The 13,992-nt window shown below is 54.5% G+C and overlaps 1 protein-coding gene across 1 annotated transcript in view; it reads left to right on the top strand.

The window, feature by feature from the left end:
• HMCN2 (hemicentin 2) overlaps window positions 1–13,992 on the top strand; it is a 52,799-nt gene that overhangs the window by 12,253 nt on the left and 26,554 nt on the right. The window contains exons 17-36 of the mRNA XM_085325241.1: window positions 141–236; window positions 601–603; window positions 890–1,014; window positions 1,337–1,481; window positions 2,350–2,462; window positions 2,778–2,934; window positions 3,227–3,392; window positions 6,159–6,286; window positions 7,028–7,300; window positions 7,480–7,563; window positions 8,970–9,161; window positions 9,436–9,566; window positions 9,659–9,806; window positions 10,412–10,538; window positions 10,669–10,823; window positions 11,228–11,506; window positions 12,057–12,335; window positions 12,666–12,774; window positions 13,253–13,422; window positions 13,585–13,739. Coding sequence (XP_085181367.1) covers window positions 141–236; window positions 601–603; window positions 890–1,014; window positions 1,337–1,481; window positions 2,350–2,462; window positions 2,778–2,934; window positions 3,227–3,392; window positions 6,159–6,286; window positions 7,028–7,300; window positions 7,480–7,563; window positions 8,970–9,161; window positions 9,436–9,566; window positions 9,659–9,806; window positions 10,412–10,538; window positions 10,669–10,823; window positions 11,228–11,506; window positions 12,057–12,335; window positions 12,666–12,774; window positions 13,253–13,422; window positions 13,585–13,739 — 3,035 coding nt within the window. The remainder of the gene's footprint in view (window positions 1–140; window positions 237–600; window positions 604–889; window positions 1,015–1,336; window positions 1,482–2,349; window positions 2,463–2,777; window positions 2,935–3,226; window positions 3,393–6,158; window positions 6,287–7,027; window positions 7,301–7,479; window positions 7,564–8,969; window positions 9,162–9,435; window positions 9,567–9,658; window positions 9,807–10,411; window positions 10,539–10,668; window positions 10,824–11,227; window positions 11,507–12,056; window positions 12,336–12,665; window positions 12,775–13,252; window positions 13,423–13,584; window positions 13,740–13,992) is intronic.

The following is a 13,992-nucleotide window of genomic DNA, read 5'->3' as shown; positions in this document are numbered from 1 at the left end:
TCTGGCTGGTGCTACAAGCCTCAGAGGCGATGGCACAGCTGTGGGGCAGGGGAGGGTGGTTTAATCCTGGCTTGCACTTCACTGTGGGGCTCTCTGGGGCCTCCCCACTGCCTGGCTGAGATGTCTCCCCTCTGCTCCAGGTGCTTCACTGGATGACCAAGCTGTCTATATCTGTGAAGCCCAGAATGAGTTTGGGAAGATCCAAGCAGAGGTCAAGCTTGCCGTCACCGGACAAGGTTTGCTTTTACATGGCTTTATKGGTGTATTGATCCCAGTGAGGCTCACGGCACGGTTGAAGCCAATGTTGGCRGCTCTGGGACCAGCAGAGCTGTGTTGTCACATCTGCTCCCGAGCTAGCTGCTGAGAATSCCTAGTGTGAACTCCCTCCCCTGGTTTGGGGTTCAAATACAGCCCTTCAATGTTACGGCTGAACGTACAGGCATGCGCTTGAACCTTGTTCACAGTTGARTATCCCCAGATTCTTGAGGGTGCTGAATTTCACTTAGGGCTTGTGCTGATCCAAGGTCTGGACCTTGGAAGAGAGGTGATCTAGAAGCTTGTGATCATTCGGTGCAACTTGTTACAACTACAGGCTCTCAGCCGGTGCTGAATGGCCTTGGGCGCTGGCGAAAGCGGGCTCTCTTGCTGGATCCAGGAAGGCAAGGAGCCGATCGCATGCTTTTCCATGTGCAGCTCCAGGTGGGAGAGGGTGGCAAGTCCCTGCAAGGTCCGCACTGCTTTCCCTCTGGAGCCTGTCAGATGCTCGGGTTACCATGGAGGTTACCATGGAGGTTAATTTATAAAGCCGGGAAGCAGGAGATCCGCTCTCCGCAGTATTTGCAGCCAATCCAACTCCAATTAATACTACTTTCTCTTTTCTCTCTAACAGCACCGGAAATAGCTCTTGGACCTTCGGTGATCCGTGCGCTTGGAGGTCAGCCTGTCTCACTGCCCTGCGTAGTCCTGGCTGGGAAGCCTTTCCCAGCACGCCGCTGGCTGAAGCATGGGCAGCCGGTGAGGCTTTGGGGCTTGACACCGCTAGGATGGTGGGAGGATAGCTGAGAGCGTGGTCCTGGAGTGGTGGCTTTCCTGCTAGACATGGTCAGACGGGGCCTTCCTTCTGCAGGAGGAAAGATCAACATCAAAGCTGTTGATGAAAGATTCTAGAAGAGCGTTTGAGTCCTTGACCATGGGAGGGTAATGTGGTGCTTTGCTGCATCAGGATATTCCCACTATTATTCAGGCGCCTGTTTCCAGACACATCCCCAAGACAGAACTCTAAGGTGATGTTTGAGCCCCTGGTCYGTCCCACTCTCCAGTCTCTGCTTGCACACAGGTAACCCCAGGCACCCGCTATTCCGTCCGTGCCGACGGGAGCCTCCACGTGGAGCAGGTGTCGCAGGAGGACGCAGGGAGCTACACCTGCGTGGTCACCAATGCCGTCGGCTCGCACAGGCAGGATGTGTCGCTGGTTGTCCATGGTGAGTGGCAGGACACAAGGTGTTCCCGCTGCTCATCRCTGCTCTGCTTTGATTGGCAGTGAGGGGGATGGGGATGGATGCCACTTGCCTGCCCCTTCTGCCAGCTCTGTGCAGCCTGGGTAGGATGCGGCTGYGGCTTTTGGACCAAGTGAGGCTTCTCCAGCAATCTAAAAGAAAGGCTCCAATATGTCAGAGCAGGAAAACTCTGAACACAGGCTTCCAGATAAGTCCCCAGGGCAGCGTGGTGTGACTACAAAGCAGGCTTGGAAAACATCTGTTGTCTGGCAACCCTGCAGCAGCTAACTAGCCAGGACAAACGAAATTTGATTCTGGACACGTGAAATTCAATTGCTTGCTGCCAGCCAAGCTGCTGACCTGCACTTAAAGCTCCAGGCTGCGTTGACAGAGAAGCACGTCCAGTCTTGTACTAAGCCTAGGAAGTACAGCGAGGTCTGTGGGCTGATTGCTCACACTGACAGAATGACAAATGTGCAGAATGCTCAAATTTTCATAGAGAGCTATTGCCTTCAGCTGGGGTGAGATTTCTGCTCCCATTTAGGTGTGATCGGTCTGAAAATCTGAGCTCTGCTGGAAAAGTGGGGGTAAACACCATAGGGAAGGAGGGGAAATCCAGCCATTATACACAGCTGAGATTCTCCTTTCTTTGTGCTTGTACAATGGTTGTGAGATGCTCCTGAAGTGTGGCTGGAGGGATTTGCGGTCTGGGAGTGAGTTTTCTGCAGAGCCTGCTTGCAAACTCAGCTTCTTATGAGGCACAGCAGAGCTGGGGTCTTTGGCAGATGTGGCTATAGCCATGCAGCCAAGGTCCTGGCCCCAGAGAACAAGAATATTTATCTTCTATTCCCAGTTCCTCCTAGCATTGAGCTGGGCCCTGCCCTCATCACTGCCACGGAGGGAGTGGCTGTTACCCTGCATTGCAATGCCACAGGTGTGCCACCGCCTACTGTCACCTGGGCAAAGGTAGGTGCGTTCCCCCAGATGGGACACTGGCTTGAAGGGAACCRGCTCTGTGCAGGAGCAGGTTCATGTCTTGATGCCAGCCGGTTGGCGGGAGGCTGCCGGGTGCTGCTCCGTGTGTTTGGACAGGATGCAGTGCACCAGGCGAGCAGGCTGCCAGGGAGGCAGCACTCTCTGCTGGAGCCTCCTGGGGAATCGGGAGTGGTTAGGAATCTTGTCTGACATGTTCAAAGCAAAGCTCGTGTCCTCCTCTAGTGCTTGGGAAGCTCAATTCATGGGGGATTTTTGCTTTCTTTCTTCCTTCCCTTTTCCCAACAGGGCACGGAGCCTGTCTCACAGAGCCACCATTATCATCTTGGCAGCAACGGAACCCTCCTGATCCCATCGCCCTACCCTGGAGATGCTGGGACCTACTTCTGCAYGGCTACCAACTCTGCAGGCTCTTCCAGCCAGGAGTTGCAGCTCTCCATCAGCAGTGAGTGCCCCAGGCACCAGTGCTGGGGAAAGTGGCTCCAGAGGGTGGGTTGAGGGTGGCCAGCAGAACACCAGCCCCAGGCAATGATGAATACCTCTCTGCAGACTCACCTAGTTTCCTCGGGGGCTTTGGGCTCTTGCTTGATGAGCCTTTTTGCTTTTGCTGGACGTTGGACTTAGTGGGCCAGGATTATGGATTAGCAAGGGCTGCCGGGCAGCCGATAWACTCTTGCTCTCAGCTTGTGATGCCAGTTGCATTCCCTCCCTCTCTCTCTCTATCTCCTGCTGTCTAGTGAAACCCAGGATCAGTGCGAATGGATCGCACGAGCTGTCAGACCCCATAACGATCCTGGCAGTTGTTGGACAGGAAACCATCCTGCCCTGTGAAGTTCATGGGTATCCCGCTCCCTTGGTGGTATGGACCCGGGAGTTCCAGCTGGTGCCTCTCTCCAATGCAAGGTAAGGAGGGCCACTAGCTTGTGGGTTGTGGCTTCTTGGCCTTATGTGCCATCCTGCAGGGAGTCAGGCCTGTCAGGCATGGTAACAGCTTGATATACAGCAGAGAGATGCCAAGGGGAGCAATTCTCTGGTGGGCCTGCACTGCAGCAAGGCCAGGAACATCCTTGTAACAAGGTGAGGGTTGGAGAGCCCTTTCTGGACTGGCACTTTGTGGGTGCACTGGATGCCATGGTATTGTGGCTGCTTGTGTCTGTCCCAGGGCTGGCAGAGCGATGGGTCCCTGGGGGTGGCTGATCTCACTGGAAGGTACTTGACTTGTGCTTGCTACTATTCTGCATCCAGATAGCAACAGGGTACCAACAAGATGGAGCTTTTTGAATACTAAAGGACTAGGAGAGCAGTGTGGAGAAGAAGACAGGCTGTCAGGGAGGCTGAGAGTGCTGCAGCCTGCGTATTGTGCATCCGGGATGCTGTACTGGCCACCCCCACCTTTGTTTCTTGGTCCCAACCCTGTGCCCACCAGAGATGCTGACCCCCTCTGCACTGACCAGGTCTCCATCAGCTATCGATGAGGCAGATCCTCTCTTTGCATCCTCTATGTGACTTCCAGCTAGAAGTTGCTTCTGGCTGGGGAAGCTGCTTTCTAAACATCCCTCWGCTTCCCCCGACCTCACACTGGGTTCTGCTCCCAGTTTTGCAGCTGGCTTGCATTTGTGCACTGGACCAAAGCAAAGCGCTGGCTTTCAGCTCTGTAGCTTGAGCTGGAAGTCTCACCTCCAGCAGACAGCTATTTGCTCACATTTACAGTAGAGAATCTTTTCTTCAGCACACTTTCTCTCTGAGGGGAAGGGGCGGCACTGTCTGTGCAGAGGAAGAGATGCTAAAGCACGCAGATGTGACGGGGAGCAGCCTGCTTGTAAGGCAGAGATGTTTGGTGCTGAGGTTATCTGAGAAGGAAACTTCTGACCCAAGTCTTCTGCAGCCCCTGCTCCTTGGAGCTGCCAGGACTGAGTACCTAGCAGGGTAGCTGTGCAGGGGTGGCTCAGGGAGGGTGTCTAATGAGTGCTGCTGTTGTGTTTAATTCAATCCCCTTTCAATGTGGCTGTTGAGCCACATCCCACTTCTGCAGACAGCACCCAGGCTGCAGCAGAGCAAGTGTTTCATGGGAGGGCTCCTAGGAGCGCAGTGGGAATGCTTTGCCTCCATAAAGCCACAGCTGTCTTCAGTGCTTCGCAGAGGAGCACTGGTCTGGTTCCCTCCCTTCAGCGTGTGTGTGTGTGTGTGTGCAGAAGGGCCTCCTGTAACCCTCTCCTGGACTAAGCAGGTTTTAGAGGGATTGCTTTGCTCCAGTGCTCAGTAGCAGTGGGTCTTTCACAGCATTTGTCTTGTGTGGGTCAGGTTCTTAATTGCCAACTGCATGTAGATATCTGGCACTCGTTYACTTCGTGGGGTTTAGGCATCAAAATGCTTCTGTGTCCTAGGCCAAGGTTTGGCATAGGACCATTCCTGAGCCTCGCTGTAGCTTTGTCTGCACCAGCACATGGATTTAAGGGCTGGTTCTGCTCCAGCTGGTGATAGCTGCACAGCCATATTCACTTGTTGATGGTGTTGGTGCTGATGACAGCAATGGACAATCGTTTAAAGCCATTTGATATGAGAAGACAACCCTGAGAGTGGTTGAATTTGTGTTTATCAAGTGTCTTGCTCTGTGACCAAGCAGACAGGAGTTTAACCTTTGGAAAATGGACCTTTGTTAATGTGTTAGCACCTCCCTGAATGGGGCACCCTAGCATCATGGGTACCTCACTCGCGTTGATCTCTTTTCTTCTGCCCCTGAAGATTGCTGTGGTTTGGGGAAATATGAAAGCATCTTGGCTTTGCCCTCCTTTTTGAGGGACTGTATTGCCTTATCGTTGTTGTCTATCTGATTTCCTGCGACTCTTTCCGGCTCCTCTGTGCTCCTTTCCCCAGCTCTGCTGAGTTCAGCTGCCTGTCTTAGTCTGCCTGAGTGATTTATGGGAATGTGCTGTTGAGGAATCTGTGGACGTGGGCTGAGATGATGTTATGTCTGTAGAGTCCAGACGATGCTGGGTCAGCAGTGGTGGTGAAAGCACAGTCAGGTCCAGCTGCAGGGGCTGGGCGCTGTGGAGAGCCCCCTCACTCTTTGGGAATGACCTCCTAGCCCCTGGCCGAGGGTTCTCTCTTGTGCCGCTGCGTTKCATTGAGCTCCTACAGGGATTGAGCAAAAGGATTTTGCATCCATACYCAGCTCAGCAGGCCTCCTACAAGACAAGGCATGCAGACCTTCTAGCTACCAAGCAGCGTATTACTTTCTCTTGGTTGTCAATGTGGACCGTGTTGTTTGTGTGCAGCAGAAATTGTCAGCCAGTGCTAGCACCTATCCTCTCTCGGAAGAGCCTGCAGAGCAGGGGCTCCAGCATAGCTGTCCTGCAGGAGTTCTCAGGGTTTCAACATCYGTTGTCTCCAGGGCATCTATGGGCAGCTCTCCTCTCATTTAGCTCCCCGGTAGATATGTTAGGAGAAAGGCTTCGTGCCAGTTTCATGCACCCTTGCAAAACCACTCTGAGGCAGGTAGAGGCTTAGCTGGAAGGGCCCTGCAGAGCCCCGCAGGAGCAGGTGACGGTGAGCCTTTGGCTCTTGGCTCCTGAAAAAAATGAACAAAGTTTTAGAACCCCAGGTGAAGAAGACATGACAATCCTTCACCGGCAAGGTGAAACGCTGGTTGTCTGTCCTCTCTCCACGTAGGTATAGTGTCCTCCCTTCAGGATCCCTCCAGCTGTCTGAGCCCCAAGTGACAGACAAGGGCCTTTACACCTGCACAGCCACAAACGCTGCAGGGAATGCCTCACTCAGCTACAGCCTGGAGGTTCAAGGTATGTGTCCTTGCACAGGCCAAGCCATGGCCTATGTGTCCAGCTTAGCAGTCTCCCCAWTTTGGCTAGGCTCTTCTGATGCTGGGAGACCACACAGGTTGCTGCTTGATGTCGCAGAGGACCCTGTCATCTGACCTGGCGCTGGGTCGCTCTCTATCACATTCCTTTGCGTCTCGGTTGGCTTATGAGCCAACACACTGCTTCCTTGTATGAGCTGAGATGGCTTGGGGGGGCCTGTCTGAGGTGCTGAGGTTCTGGACAGGCATATTGCTTGTTCTGAAAGCCCTGTGTGTGCCCAAGCAATGGTAAGTAATGTCACTTAACATCATTTTAAAGTGTGATGCTCAGCAGTGCTCCCACTCTGGGTTRCCCTTTGGGGTCTGTACATAAAGCCAAGCTCCTTGGGACATGCCATGCTGCTGTGTCAGGCTCCCCTAGGAGCATCTGCCCACAGTGACTTAGCCTGAGATAGGAGTGGGTAGCTTTCTCATGCAACTCTGCTCCAGCGCCAGCTCCTTCACTGAGGGAAAACCTCCAGATCTGCCCAAAATGAACCTGTGGACATTTTTTGCATTTCTGTGTTGTCTCTTTCACTGTTGAACTGAAACAGGGGTCTCCATACCCCTCCACCCCTGAGAGAGCATGCTGGCCCTTGTGTCACCTAGGGGAGTTGCAGATCGTGGGCATGGCTCTTTACCTCTCCTCTCAACACAGTGTTCCCCTCCTTTCTTTCTGTCCCAGTCCCACCACGAATCCGTCCTATGCCCAARGTCCTGCGGGTGCTGGCCGGTCTTCATCTGGAGCTGCCATGCGTGGCTCACGGGGACCCTGTCCCCCACCTCAACTGGTCCAAGGATGGCCACCCCCTGAGTGTGAGCCAGGGGGGCTTTCTGGAGGGGCCTGATGGGACAATCAGCATCAGGGATGTACAAGTCTCCAACTCAGGACAGTACCGTTGCATTGCAAGCAACAGTGCAGGGCAAGATGCCGCAGAGCTGGCTGTGGAAGTGCTAGGTGAGTACCAGACATTGTGCTGCCCCCCTCCCCCCCTTCCCAAGGGGGAGCATTCTCTGGGTTGGGGCCCTGGTACCCAGCCCTGTGAGTTGTGGAGGGAGCAGTGGGTGGGAAGGGTTGAGTTTGGGCTGGTGGGGCCCTGCTGATCCCACACTTAGGTGATTTTTCCCCCCCCCCAGAGCTCCCTTACCTGGAGGATGATGCAAATGTCCTGCTGGAGAGGGTTGTCCATGAGAATGTCACCATGCTGTGTCCTGTCAAGGGTAAGAGACCCTGTGGCAGGAAAGGTCYACCTCAGTCTATCCTCAAATCTGTGCATGTGGGAAATACTTAACTGTGGGCTAGTGTCCTTTCCCCCCTGCCCTTCATTAGGGATGGTGTTAATGGGGGGAATCTCACAGGTTCCCAGGTCTCTGAAGCAGATAGCCTTGTTGCCTTCACGGCAGATCAGGAGAATCACTGATGCTCTTTCATCTTCTCTTTTGCAACCCCCACATGGTTCCCCACACCCTTTGCTAGAAAGGACCTCTTAAAAATAATTCTTCCTCAGCCCATCAGGTTCCCTTGGGAGGCCTGAGGTTTCCTTTACAGCATCTCCAGCCTGTGGAGTGTGAGCACAGGGGCAGGCTGTCCCTTGGACTCCTTGAGTGTATGGTGTCCTCTTTCCTGGGCTGTTAAGAACTCTTCCAGATGAGTTATGTTCCTTGGTCCAGGTTTGGGAATGAGCCAAAAGCTTGTATAGGCATCTTCTCTGCTTACTCATCCTCACTCCTTCCTTACTACCGTGCTTTTGTCCTCCTTTCTTTGGGCTCAAGTCTGAATGCTGGCACTCACAGCTTTGGGAGCCTACGATGGAGGTGCTGCAAAAATAGCTGGTCAGTGTGAAGCTAGCAAGAATGTGCTGAAGAGCCTGTTCATGTCTGGGYAACCTCTGCAGAGTTAGTGTGTGTTATGGTCCTGCCTCCCTTGTCTCTAGCTGCCTGTGCTGCTTTCTGGCTGCTCTGGGCAAGGAAAAGCCTTGGAGCCTGCAGCAGCAGCTGGAAATGAGGAGCCTGTATTTTTTTTTTTTTTTTAAATTTTTCCTTCTCCCAGCACAAAAAAAATGTGCTGCAAAAAATGGTCTGTGGGTTGGATGGTGGTGGCTGATGCAGCCATGGCTCAGCATGTGGCAGGCTGTTTCCCTGCAGTGCCTGGGCCTGCGGGCACTGTGAGCTGCTGGGCTGCAGCGCTGCACAAGGAGCACCATCGTGTGGCTGCGATGTACCATGCAGGGGACGCCGGTGGCATGGCCCTGGGGGTTCTGTGTGCGTGTMGATGAGGCCTGCTGGCAGCTGGGGCAGAGATGAGGGGAGAGCGCATATGTGAGAAGGCGAGGGAGGAGATCTGGATCTGCGCTGTGCGGAGCTGTGCCAGCTGGGAAGGGGGATGCCCTTGAGCAGCYGTGGGGTCTCTGAAGAGGAGCAGGGAATTGCGCTAACTGTTGCCAAGTGAGGCAGCACACCGATGAAATCCCAGGCTCTGAGCATCCCAAAGGTCGATGTGGATTTTTCCAGACATCCCTTCTCCCAGCATGTTGCACAGCTGTTTGGCATGGGTGAGAGACRGGGCACCTATAGACAGTATGAGACTGGGTGCTCATGCAAGCCCCCATTGCCTTGCATCTACGCAGGGACCCCCATGCCRTCCGTCGTCTGGCTGAAGGACTCACTGGAGGTGTTGGGCATCATGCAGGGCGCTGTGGTGCTAGATGAAGGCTCGCTCATGATCCAAACTGTCCAGCCCAGTGACAGCGGGGTTTACACCTGCCTGGCAACGAATGAAGTGGGGTCCGTGAGCCGAACAACCCAGCTGCTGGTGTACGGTACGCTGGCCCCCCGTGGGTCCTGCTAGGGAAGAGCACTCCTACGTGATGCCCCAAAACCAGGTCGGAGGCCCTGGCGGGGTTCTGTTCTGTGTCCCCAGACAGGGTGAGCACTGTCCTTGCTGCATGGATGATGAGAACCACTGACGGGGCTGGGCAGTGGGACAGGGTGGCTATTTTCTGAGCAATGTATAGGGAGCTGGGGACAGAACAGCAAGGAAGACAAATGCCATCTCAAGTCCCCACTGGTGCCACCTCTCTCTCTTTCCCCTAGCCCCACCAGAGATGGCAGGAAGTGACCATCGGGAGAACGTTTCCATTGTGGCCAGCCAGCCCCTGACGCTGGATTGCAATGTTTCTGGCACCCCTGTCCCCACYATTGTGTGGTACAAGGATGAGCAGCTGGTGAGGTGCTGGAAGATGGAGTACAGGCWCGTGCCTTTCTAGGGTGTGGATAGCTGTCCTTGATGCCTCCTTTCCTCCTCCTCTTTCCACAGGTGAGTGAAGGCAGAGGCCTCCGCTTCCTTCATGGGGCCCAGGCCCTCCACTTCCCCAAGGTGCGGAAGGAAGATGCCGGGTCCTACACCTGCAGAGCTAAGAACAAAGTTGGAGAGGCCCACAGACACTTCACCCTGCTTGTTCTAGGTGATTCAGATCCCCGTCCCTCTGAGCATCCATGGGGTCAGGCTGGGCTTCAAAGAGCAGAGGGACAGATTGTGCAGTAGGCTGGCCAGAGGCTGACCAGTTTGCGTTGGCTGATGGTCCCTTAGGCCACTTCCAGCATTCAGGTGGCCCCAGTTGGCATAAACAGCCTTCTATCTGGGCTCTCCTGAAGCCCAGAGATGTGCAAAGTAGAAGCTGGGGCCACTGAGTATGGCTTTACTCCCTTGCCTTTGGAGTTCCTGTGCCCTGTCACTCTGACCCAGTACTGCAAGGCACTGGTTAAAATGACTAAATGCCCAACCCTCAAACTGACAGGGTCCTGTGTTCTGTGTTGGTTCACATGCAGCTCTCTGTTGGGTTTGAGCATGGGTAGGAGGCCCTGGGTGGTTGCACTGAGCTTACTGTTGTCTCCTGTACCCATTCTGCTACCCCATCTCCTATGATAGCAGCACAGACAAGTGAGGAGGGTGGCAAAACCTGAGCATGCAYGACATCCTCCCACCCTCCCGACCCCAGGCTTTGTGGCTTGCAGGGAGCTGTACTTTCTTCCTGCTCAGTCTCCTCTGTTCTTCATTCCTGCCCCCCAGTCCCTCCAACAGCGTCAGGGCCCCAGTGGCCTCTCAACGTCTCTGTGCCAGTGGGCTCCGAGGCAGTGCTGGAGTGTCGGACCTCGGGGGTGCCCCCGCCCCAGGTGGAGTGGCTGAAGGATGGGCAGTAAGTGAGCTGTGGCCAAGACTCCAGCGACGCTCCCAAGGCCTCGTACCATTGCTCSGTACCCTGTGGACTCCATCCCTTGCTGTATGCTTGGTTCTGACTTCATTTTTGTACCACTTTCTCCATTGAGGCCTCTCCCCGCACTGGACTCTCACATCCAGCTCCTGGAGGAGGATCAGGTCTTGAGGATTGAGAACAGCCAGCCAAGCCACCAAGGCAGGTATCAGTGCTTAGCGTTCAACCAGGCCGGCCAGCATACAAAGGCTTTCCAACTGCACGTACTCAGTAAGTACCCGGCTGCCCTTAGCCTAATAATCCTCCTTCACGTCCAGCTCCCCAAACCTTTCACTTCCCTGACTGCCTTTGGGAAGTATGGGAGGGGAATTCACCAATGTGCAAAAGTGGGATATTGTCCTCTCAGAGAGTGGCTGGGCTGAGGTAGAAAGGCCAGTGCTGTAGGCAGCCAGGATGCCTGTGCTTGTGGGTAGATTTTGCCCCTGTGGAATGGTTCCTGCACCAAATAGCCTGGTGTGGTAAAGCAAGGTAGGCTTAGGGCAGTAGGTGTCAATGCCTGGGGGCATACAGGCATTCTGAGGTGCATTTTGAGGCCCTTGGGAGCAGTCAAATAGCCTGCGGCAGTGTGCCAGGATCTCCCCATGTCACATCTCCACCTCCATTTGCGTGGCTAGCTCCCCCCTCCATCCTGGACTCTAACGAGACGGCGGAGGTTACAGTGCTGCTGAACCACTCCAGTGAGCTGCCTTGCAAGGCACAGGGCTTGCCAGCTCCCAGCATCACATGGTTCAAAGACAGACGTCCACTTGTCTCTGGTGCAAAAACCACCTACTTGAGAGAGGGATACATCCTGCAGCTGAACATGGCCCAGGTGACAGATGCGGGGCTGTACACTTGCCGGGCCACCAACCCCGCGGGCACAGCAGAGAGGGCTGTGAGGCTCGAGGTCTATGGTAAGGCTTGGTCCCTTCACTGGGTGTGCTTGTGAAGAGGAAGACAGAGGAGCTGCCCTCCACAGCCAGCTAGGAAGCATCTRTGGCTTGTTGGCTGGTGCTTTGCTTTTCCAGGGAGGCCATTTCTCTGTTGATCTTCTCTCCAGCAGCTTTGTGGTGGTGGCTGGCTATATTCATGTGTTAGAAGTGCATTTGTAAATGCATGTTTCTGGGATGGTCTGTGAAATRGCAAATGCATTGCATGATATCGCATGTGTCTGGGAAATGGGTTGGCTTTTGGAGCTARTTTCCCTGGCACGAACTGTCTGCCYTTGGCTGCTCTGGTTCACCTGTGGYGCTGAGTTTCTACTGAGCCAGCTTGCCATTGTGTCCTTGGTTGTGTCCTGGTGTCCCCTGATGGAGCCTGACCCAAACACAGATGGCAAGTGCACCSAAGGCTCCCCATGTCACAACATGCCTCCCTTCCTGTTACTATAAGTTTGAGATGAAGTCACAGCATCTGGTTGCATACTTTGTACTCACACTCTCTTCATCTTCTCTGCCCCTGCAGTGCCACCAAATATTGACAGCATGGTTGATGAAGATCATGTGGTGGTGGTGGTGGGCCAGCCCTTGGAGCTCCACTGCTTGGCCAGTGGCAACCCCCCACCTGTCCTGACCTGGCTCAAGGATGGGCTCCCACTGTCCGAAAGCACTGGGACCCTGCTTTTGGGCAATGGCATGCTGCTGAGAGTTGAGCAGGTTTCGGAGAGCTCAGCGGGGATCTACACCTGCTTAGCCAGCAGTCCAGCAGGCGAGAGCGTGGTCCAATACACAGTGATAGTTCAGGGTACGATGTCTGGACTCTTGCAACAGAGCCTGGGTTGGCTGGAGTGGGGAGCACAATGATTTAYGGAGCAGCCAGATCTACCCCTCAAACTGTATCATCTGAGAAGGGAGGAGGGTGCAAAGATGGTGGCCTAAAACTTTAGCTTCTTTGAGAACACAGAAGCATGCAATTCAGAGAAGCATCAAGTTCAGCTTTAAACTAMTGCGAGTACTATTGTACCCTCCAAATCCCCAACTAGTTTTGCTTTCCCAGAGCAGCATCTTCCCCCATGCCAGGGTCTGAGRCTGGGTGGAGGGTGGTCTTTAGCCTATTGTCCTCTTTTTCTCCCAGCTCCCCCCCAGCTGCTGATCAGCAATGGGGAAAGCCATGTGACGGCGGTTGCCAATGACTCCCTGCAGATTCGCTGCCACACCATGGGCTTCCCTGCGCCCCAGGTCCAGTGAGTACCGCAGAGCTGCTGGGGGAGCCTGCTTCTATCACCTCGACCTTCCTTTAGGAGCTATGTAAGGTCCTGGGGATGCTCTGCAGCTGGGCATGCAAAGATGCTGCAGTGATCGGGAAGGGGATCAGGATTAGCGATAGGGACTCCTGGCTTGGGGTGTCCCTTAGGGCACAAGCACAGAGCTTCCCCTTTGGGAAATATTTCCCACTACCCCCTCACCAGCCCCCAGGGGATATATCCAGTAAAGAGAGGGAAGTATTCATCAGAAGAAGCCAGACAAAACTTTCCTACAGTGACTTTGTAAAGGTATGCATCCATTTCCCTTCCTTCCCCCCAGGATCTTGCACTGCCAGCACCTTTTCAGGAGATACCACACAGTCCTTGCAGTCAGCACCCTGCTGTACACCAGATCYCTCTTTGGTGGGCAGAAACAGGGTGTGAGATGAGGACTTGCTTCCTGCTCCCCTTGTTTCAGGTGGCTGAAGAATGGTCACCCTCTAGATGAGCTGGACGGAGTGGTGGTGTCTGAGGATGGCAGGACTTTGGTGATTCCCCATGTGGGGCTCAGCGATGAGGGGCTCTATGTCTGCCAGGGCAGCAATGAGGCAGGTGGAACCCAGGCGGAGGTGTGGGTATTGGTGCAAGGTGAGCAGAACATCTGGTGAGAGATGTGCTACCCTTCCTGCRCACTGGGAAGAATGTGACTGGTCAAAGGGGTTGATGGGGAGAAGGAATGGAAAGTACTTAYGGATGCTTCCTGGTAGAATGAATTTCCCCAGCCCCACTTTTTTTCCCTTGCCTGGCCAGAGCGTCCATCTGTCAGCATCGTGGAGGGAGAGGGCCTCAGTGTGGCCCTCCGGCAGCCAGTGACCCTTCGATGCCTGGCCACTGGCACTCCGCCTCTACAGCTCAGCTGGTGGAAAGATGGGGTCCTCTTGCCTGCCACAGGCCACCTTTTCCAGGTAGGGAGGCTGTACTTGAAATGATGAGGGTCAAATACAGAAACACTGACACAGAGCTGTGTGTCAAGGCTTTTCTGCGGCAGGATTTGAGCTGAAGCTCAAACTGGTGCTAGGAAGGTGGGGCACGCAGATTAGGGCAGGTGGGGTGTCATGATGGGGTTTTGCATTCTCTGGAGCCCAGCTCAGAGCAGGTTGAGGACACAACTAATTGATGTGGCCTCTGCTATAGGCTTGCTGGGCAAACCCTGCTTTG

This window comes from Rhea americana, unplaced genomic scaffold, assembly GCF_003343005.1.
Source record: "Rhea americana isolate MKP2758 unplaced genomic scaffold, rheAme1 scaffold_97, whole genome shotgun sequence".
Lineage (NCBI taxonomy): Eukaryota > Metazoa > Chordata > Aves > Rheiformes > Rheidae > Rhea > Rhea americana.
Note: the sequence above shows the minus strand (reverse complement) of the source record. Positions and strands in the feature narration are given on the sequence as shown.